General features: G+C 39.4%; 1 protein-coding gene across 1 annotated transcript; it reads right to left on the bottom strand.

The window, feature by feature from the left end:
* Positions 1–5,715: 5,715 nt before the first annotated feature.
* LOC110694907 lies at positions 5,716–6,198 on the bottom strand. Its single transcript, XM_021872109.1, has one exon. It carries the CDS (start codon positions 6,196–6,198, stop codon positions 5,716–5,718), a length of 483 nt encoding a protein of 160 aa, XP_021727801.1.
* Positions 6,199–9,021: the final 2,823 nt, after the last annotated feature.

The following is a 9,021-nucleotide window of genomic DNA, read 5'->3' as shown; positions in this document are numbered from 1 at the left end:
CGAATTCCACTTTTTCCTTCTATGCGCGTCAGGTTGCCTTACGAAAGTCCCAAAAGGGGGATCACTCTTTGGCCTGGTTGCGGACGATCCCAATATCAGGTTTGGGACAAACTATGAATGGTAAGACATATCGTAGTGTTCTTTGCTACAGGTTGAATAATCCTTTGTTCTCCATTTTGAGGTTAACGTTGGGTTGACTGGAGGGAATGACGAGGCTCTTCAACAAGCAGATGTGTTTCTTCTTTCTTGGGATAGAGGCCTTGATGTACGCGTTGACTTGACGGGGTCTTAACCTTTGACACAATCGGGGTTGTCTACCTTCGAACCTGGTCATGTTGTGTCTGCGATGGCTCAGTGGAAGCAGGAAAAGTATGGGGCGCGTTCAGGCGTTCGCTAAGACTCGGTATTTTATTGCTCGTTCGGCTGCTCACATCTTCAGCAGGATCGGGTTCTCTATAGATACAGGGGGTGGGGCCCAGATTATATCTCGACAACCCACCAATTTCTTCTAAATTGATTGACTTTGTAGGTTTTTTAATATTTTTATAATAATAATAATAATAATGATAATAGTGATAATAATAGTAATAATAATAATAATAATAATAATAATAATAATAATAATAATAATAATAATAATAATAATAATAATAATAATAATAATAATAATAATAATAATAAAAAGACAATTAATTAAACAATTAATGGAAAGCCTACGCATCCTTCTAAGGTCATATATAGCTAAAGGTTACAATTTTTGAAAAAAGGTATACTAAGAAGTTGCTTTTCAGATTTTTAGACGTGCAAATTTTTAGATGTGGAAGAAGCAATATGTGTGTGGTGATGAGGTTGATTCATAATGTGATAAAATTTAGTAGGTGATGAGACAAGATAATTTCGTATTTTTTATTCTCCATGCGAGAAAGAAAAATATAAGAACTAATATTTACATACATAATAAAACTACAACAACTTTTTGGTGCAGCAGGCTACACCATGGGGCAGGGGTTACCCAAGTATTTTTTTTAGAGGTTACCCAAGTTATTTAGTCAAGGGTTACTCAATTAACTCGATCACGGGTTACTTATGGGGTTCCGACAGGGGTTACTCAAGGGATTCACTTAGTTCTAGGGTTACTTGAGGGGTTACTCGGTCAGGGGTTACTCGGTCAAAGGTTACTCGAGTTACTAGGTTAGGATTATTTAAGGAGTTTTGTGAGGGCTTACATACTCTCGAGTAATTTGGTTAAAGGTTATTTAAGGAGTTAGGGGTAACTTGAGGAGTTATCCAGTCAGGGGTTAGGTAATGGATTACTCGAGGGGTTAATTGGTCAGGGGTTACTAAAACATATATAAAGGAAATGTAGGAAAATAAAGAAAGGAATGAAAAATGCAAGTATAACACGTAATTCCCAATCAACAAACAAGTGATCAAATGACAACATCGCCAATGATCCCAAACACTCTAGGTGTTATAAGCGTCAATCCTCGAACCATTCAACTTCTCCTAAAACTAATCCTAAACTATGCATCCAAGAAAATAAAAGAGATAAAGAAAAAATAAGAAAGATGTCACCGACTTCTTAGCAATGCTAAAATAGTAAGGTATAAGAATCAACTACCTCATGAAGATCCAAGAAACAAAGACTCATCATCAAAGCCATGTGAGAACAAAAATAGAAAAGAGAACTATAGACAAAGAAAACGGTTAGTAACTTCTAAACAAAATAAAAGAAAGAAAAGCGAAAAGGAAAGAAATTAATAAGCAAAAATAAGCTAAACTAAACTATCAAGAAAGCAAAGATAAGAAAACAAGAACTAAATAACCAACTAAACATCTAACTAATCAACACAGTAATAAGCTAAAAAATTTTGATTCAAGGGTTTTGGATTCATGGGATTTGGATATAAGGGGGTTAGATTATAGGGAGCAACACATGTATCATCATCAATGAAAAATCATCACAAAAACAAGAACGATAAAGAGAAAAATAGGAATGAAAGAGCAAACACCATCGAAGAGAGATCAAGATAGAGACAATCATACAAAGGGGCAAAAGAAAACAAGGGAAGCTTCAACAACAAATTTTCCACCAAAACAAAACCCTAAGAAAAGTAAAGTTCCCCCAGGCTAATCATAGATACATCTTAACATCCCATCAATATAAAGCAAGCACACATAAGACAAGGGATAGAGACAAACGACACAAAAATGAGGGAACTAGCTACCACTACCACTTGGCCCAGAACCGTCATTGTCGTTCCCATTAGAGGAAAACCCGGATGAGGGACTATAAAGATCCCATCCACCAGTGTAACCGAGTGGCAAACCATAGTGCCCCCTAAAGTTATCTTGTTGCCAAGGGGCAAAAGGAGTGAATTCTTGGGCAAGGCGAGCGGTAGTGGGAGCTCAGGGTGTACATAGGGGTAGTAAGGATCACCTATATAGTTGCTCCTAGCGGGAACACGACAATCATAATTACCGTGCTCATCGAGGAATGAGCGAGTCTCGGTGTTGGATCCCGGGGATCCTTGCCAATATGGGTACGTGGGTACCTTATCACCCCCAAAAGATGGTATAGGACCATGTTGGGGTGGACAGTAAGGGTAGTTAACCGCGAGAGTGATGTCTCCCCGGTTAACACCCGCATCATAAAAATTTTGTTGTTGGAGAAACATACCTTGTTGCATCTCCAAAATTCCCCTCATTTTAAATTAGAGGGCCTCAAAATCTTGATTGTACATGCCCTTCAACCGGATTTGCATGCCTTTCATTTGAGCACTACGGGCATCCAAGTCGGAGTTAGCAAATTGGTGTTGTTGTTCTTAATGTTGTTGTTGTTGTTGTGGCGGCTCTTCTTTTTCTTCTTGACCCATTTCTTCATCATCATAATATAGAGCACGTGTCTCAAGGGGATATGCCAAATATTTGCCACATTCTCGCGGTGGAGAGAAGTCAAGAAGGGGTTAGGGAGATAGCACCAATGCGTGTTCTCCCGAAGCCAATCAAACATCTCGTCATCATCGTTCTTTGCTAAAAACTGAATTTGCTTCAATTGCTTGGTAGAGAGAATCAACATCCCCCACCGGAGTGCAAGAAGGCAAATAGTGATCGAGCTCAAGCTTGGTCACTAGCCTTGTGACCATGTTCCATCAACGAATCTCGCCGGATTACCTATCTTGAAATCCTTGGGAATACCTCAAAAATGTGTACCCCAAATTTAGACGACCTCGATACTCCTCACGACAAGCCATCCAAATAATCTGAAGCTCCAACTGACTCATTTTGCCAAACTCTTGCTTAGAAAATACCGAATACCTCAAAAGCCGATGGAGAACTCGAAGCCATGGTTGAAACACCTTACTGATCTTAGCATACCAGGTCACAAAGTCACCACACCCTGAAATGTCATCCCACCATTAGTTTTGATCATACTCATTATTGAAAAAGAGCTCGGGATCCAGCATATCCGAGTTCGGATCGAAGTCAAGTGCTGCATTGAACTCTTCAAGAGATTGTTTAAAATGAAAGTTGAAGAGTTGAAACCGAACTCGGTAGTAACCTCCCTCAGCCATAAAAAGATCAACATTATCCAAAAACTCCAAAGTAGGTTGAACATAAGTACAGAAGCTTCGGCTCACGAATGATCCCATACGGAGGTTGTTGAGCAATTCCCATAAGTCTTCATGAATTCCCAACTTGATCATTTTTGGTTGGAAGTAATGTCGGGAAGGTTTAAGGGAATGGTTATCTTTTAGTTTGGTGTATCTTGCCTTTTGTATTGGGTCAGTAATTCATAATTTGGGAATAGGGGTAGGTTGGCGAGGTTGTGAGGTAGAGGGGGAAGTAGCGAGGTTTCTTCAATGGTTACATTGGTATTTTGTTTCCTGAAAAGGTTTTTTATGTGTTTAGACATGATGATCTCTCGAAGATATTAGCTCAACAATCCAATCACAATATACCACAAACACCACAAGAAACACCAACCAACAAACAATTCAAGATGCCTCAATCACACTTCTTAACCAACACCGTCAATCAACAAGTCACTACCAAAATCAAACAATCTCAAATTTACAAAATCACCACCAATTTAAATCAAGAATTGCTTTCCAACCATACACCAATCACAACGAAAACAATAACCAAAGCTCAACAATATCAATATCATGCTACCAAAAATCCCACCTCATCAATTCTCAACAATCATGCTTAATTTAGCTACAAAAACATCAAACAACACAATGTGAGGCAATAACAATCAACAACAACATATATAATCAACCAAAATTCTACATTAATCACCAAAATCACCAAAATTCATACTACTACTATTCACAACCATCAACTATCTAATACAGGCAACTATATGATATAATTATACAATTAAGAGTAAAAGAAGATGTTTATACCATACAAGATGCAAGATTGAACAAGTTTTGGCCACCAATTCCCTCAAAAACGAAAAAGCCCCCATTTGCTTAAACAATGGATGATAGAGATTGAAGGTTGAAATAGATGGAAGTAGTGTATTCTTGGTTGAAAAAGATGAAAATGTGGGAAGATTTTAAAAAAAAAATTATTAAAAATTTGTTGATTGCATGATGAAATGTTATGAGAGGGGTTAGGTTTTGTGCGGTTTGAGAGTGAGATGAGAGGGGGTGCGTTCGAGTGTGATAGGGAAGAAGGAGAAATAAGGAAAAGAAATGGGAAAGAATATGGTAAAGGCACGGCTGCAGGGGTGCACGCCTGCGTGTCCAGGCTGCGCGCCCGCGCCTATGTCGTTCATCTGTGGGATTTTCGTTCAATATCATCCCCGGATTTTTGAACCCACTGTAATGATCAGTTTCTAAATATGAAGAATGTGGGTTCAACATCCATAAAATAATGATAGAACCACAATGAACTCACCAAGTTAAAATTTCCTTCAAATTTTAACCCAATTTCCCTATCTTACCTCACTAACATTTCTTACCCTTGTTACCTCAAAATTCGATAAAATCAAACATACTTCACATCGAAAACTGCAAAACACATATTCATTTCTTATGCTCATTTAAATTAATCCATTTCCATGAATTTACCCTATAATTCCAAAAGAAAAATAAGTTATAGAAAAGAAAATAAAAGAAAGAAAATTTAGAAAATAGAAATCAAAAGAAAAAGGTTAGAAATCTCCGGGTTGCCTCCCGGGAAGCGCTTGCTTATGGTCCTAAGCTCAAAATAATTTAGGGTTAAAGGACACCACCTTACTTAAAGTGGCGGAAAGTATAGACTTCTCTTCAATTTGTAGCAACTCCACATTATTGCTTGATGAAACCTCATCTGCTTAAACTTCAAAAACAACCTTCTCATTCTTCAACTTCAATCTCATTTACTTCTTCCTAGAAGCCCTTGCCTTCTTCTTAGGCTTGTTCCTTCTTGTAGACGAGTTAACACCATGCACTTCCTTGGAACCATCCTCCTCCTCTTGAGGAAAAAGCTCAAACCAATGTGGAATGTCAATTACCTCTTCGTCCTTAACCTTCGAAAGCTCTTTTTCTTCTTCACTAACTTTCACGCCATCAAAATTTACAAGAACATCATCAAATATCTCATGAACACCATTAATTGAAGAATTAATCACACACACATTATCCAATGAACGAAGGGAATTATCCTTCATGACTCCTTTCAAAAAAGACAAGGATTCATGCATCGGTTTTAGCTTAAAACTTACTTTTTCATTACAACTCTTAAAGTGATACGACCTCCTTTAACATCTATTAGAGCACCTGAGGTAGCTAAGAACGGTCTCCCTAGAATAATAGGAATGTGGTCATCCACTTCAATTTCTAGCACAATAAAATCTACAGGAATTGTGAAACCACCTATCCTAAGGGAAACATCTTCAACTCTTCCTTTTGGGAACTTAATAGATCTATCAGCCAATTGTAAGGTCATGTTCGTAGGAAGAAGTTCTCCTAGCTTAAGCTTCTTGAACACCAAGTAAGGCATAATGATAACACTAGCACCTAAGTCACACAATTTACTCTTGATTTTGCAAGGAATAGAGAAATTTCCCGGATCTTTCATCTTCTTTGGTAAGTCATTTTGAATCAATGCACTACAACACTCAGCAAGCACTACCGAATCTATATCATTGCACTCTCTCTTGCCACTCAAAATATCCTTAAGGAATTTTGAATATCTAGGCATTTAGGTCATAGCTTCTGTGAGAGGGATAGAAACATGGACCTCCTTCAACATGTCATGGAATCTCCCAGATTGTTCATCTAAGTTGATCCTCATAAACTTTTGGGGATATGGAAGGTCGGGTTTTCTCACTTCCTCTTGCACTCTCTAAATACTCTTCTTTTTCTCATGGACTTCCTCTTTGCTCACACTCTTTGATACGTTTTACTCTTTTTCCCCACTTGAATCACAATCACTCTTCTTCTCATCCTCCTCACTATTCCTAGAAACTCTCTCTGCAAGAACTTTTCCACTCCTTGTGGTGATATAATTGTTTTGGGGTTTTCTGATGTCCTGCGCGAGAGTTACAATTCCGAGACTGGAACCGGACGCCTGTACCTGCAAAACCAACGGATGCTCCGGATGATTGGAGATCCGCCTCCGACGGTCAAGTTAGTACTTGATTAAGGAGTAATTAATGCGGAAATTAAAGTGATTGGGTCTCTCTAGGTGAGAGTGTTTAATGTGTGTAATCTGCGTAATCTCCCTTAATGAGGATTAAGGGAGGTATTTATAACCTCGGGAAACGTGCCAATCTAGGTTTAGGTTAACCGTGGGCTGATTGGGCTTCCCTCGGAAGTTGGGCCTAGGTGGCCGGCTTCTCCATTAGGCATGTAGTATGCCACGTGTCATGACATAATAAGTCCAGGGTGGACGAATAAGCGTGTGCCACGTGTCAAGCCCTAAGAGGTCCAACTGGGGGACACTTGGCAGGGCCTGATTGGCCCACGTGGCGCATTCCGATTGGTGGGAGCAAAATCCCCTAATCATTTGTTCCTCACAGGTGGCACGTGACTGGTCACGTGTTACCTGTGACAGGTGTCGCTGACGAGGGTTAAATCGGTCGCTACAATCTAACTCTCAATCAAACAATACTTATACGAACACCCTATAACGAAGTACAATGACAAATAAAGGTTCGGTCCACGAGGAACGAGAGTAATTGCAAATCAATCTTAAACCTAAGCTAGTTAGAAATCAATGGAAAATGGTGTTCTAAAATACTACTAATAAGATGGAATAAATCAATAAACTGAGACACTAGGGAGAACGGGAATCCGCCTAACCATTGGTAACTAAGCAACAAGGAATCACAGAGACAAACGGGATATGCAAAGACTATAGGTCTGATCAATATCATGTGATAGGAAGACAACGGGCAATACTAAGCTTGGATTTCTCATGCACTTAACATTACTCGATACATAATCAAACCACATTCAATAATGAAATACTCAATTAACAATCTCTTGTTCAAATCAAGAATATCATGCAATCAAATTCAAGATTCTAGGTTAGCTACTCCTATTATAATGAATTAACATGCAATCGCATATAATCAATTTAATCACAATCCGTTTATCAAAATCAATCCTCAATTACATAGATTACCTAGGCCGGGTTTCATCCCGAAACCCTAGCTAGGAGACTACTCACACATATTCATAATCAAAGCAATAATGAATTCCAAAAGCATAATAGATATAAACATGAATTCTGATTAAGGAATAATAAAGCTTGACTAATAAACAAGAATGAATAATACCAATTGTATTGATGCGAATCAATGGAAAAGTTCAGAACTTTGATATCCGTCGTCAATGAATAATACAAAGAACCTTCGCAAATCTTGCTTCAAATCAATCCAAGAAAACTAAAATCTCTAGGAAATTCTCTAAGAAAACTAATGAATCTCTAATACTAAGAACGTTCTCCAATAACTCTCTACAAAGGCTCTCAAAACTATCTCTAAAACTCTCTCCGGAATCCTCTTAAAGTTGGGCCTTATATACGTCTTCTAATTCGGAGAAGTCAAGCGCGCAATTAACCCTGGATCAGCACGGCCGTGCTGTATTTGGCACGGCCGTGCTAGCTTGTCAGTAAGTAAACCGGGTTTCTTCTTCAAATTGGCACGGCCGTGCTATATATGGCACGACCGTGCAGCTTCCTGGCACGGTCGTGCTGAATTTGGCACGGCCGTGCTAATGCCTGGCACGGCCGTGCTGAATCTGGCACGGCCGTGCTGAATCTGGCACTGGCACGGGCATGGAAATTGGCTTGGCACGGCCGTGCTAATGCCTGGCACGGCCGTGCTGAATCTGGCACGGCCGTGCTAATGCCTGGCCTGGCCGTGCTGAATCTGGCACGGCCGTGCAGCATAGGCAGGAAGGTTGCAGGCACTTTGGTCTTCTTAAAGCAGTCACAACTTCTTATCCAGAGCTCCGTTTAAGGCGTGCAATATATCGTTGGAAATCTCTTCAAGTCTACTTTCCAATGCAATTGGAATCACTCCATTATCATTTGTATACCGAAAGTTGTGAGCAAAATAGTGAACAGGTGTCATATTTGTGAACTGTTCTGCCTTGCCTGCTACTTAACTTGCCTTTCAAGGCCTTGAGAACCGCAGCAAAGCCTTAGCTTGGTGGACTAGGATCGATAATAGCCTGATTACGCACCAATGGTTCAGGACTCGACATAACTTGGTCAACTATACCTGTTATCACACAAAAAACAGACTGAAACCCGTGAAGCACGTAATATGAAGGAAACGAGTGTAACAAGGCAATAAACGACCAAAACGGGCCTAAATACATCCAAAATCACCCATTTATATGCCTTAAAGCGCGCCCTAATGTGCACTTGTCAAAATCCCCCAAGCTACACTTTTGCTAGTCCTCGAGCAAAACTAAGGGATACACACACACACATGATCAAATAAACTATTGCCATTACATATAAATCCAATTTAGCACGGAATGAAGTCAATGGATCCTACTTAGAACAACC

The sequence above is a fragment of the Chenopodium quinoa genome, unplaced genomic scaffold (assembly GCF_001683475.1).
Source record: "Chenopodium quinoa cultivar QQ74 unplaced genomic scaffold, ASM168347v1, whole genome shotgun sequence".
Lineage (NCBI taxonomy): Eukaryota > Viridiplantae > Streptophyta > Magnoliopsida > Caryophyllales > Amaranthaceae > Chenopodium > Chenopodium quinoa.
This window is presented reverse-complemented; position numbering and strand designations above follow the sequence as displayed.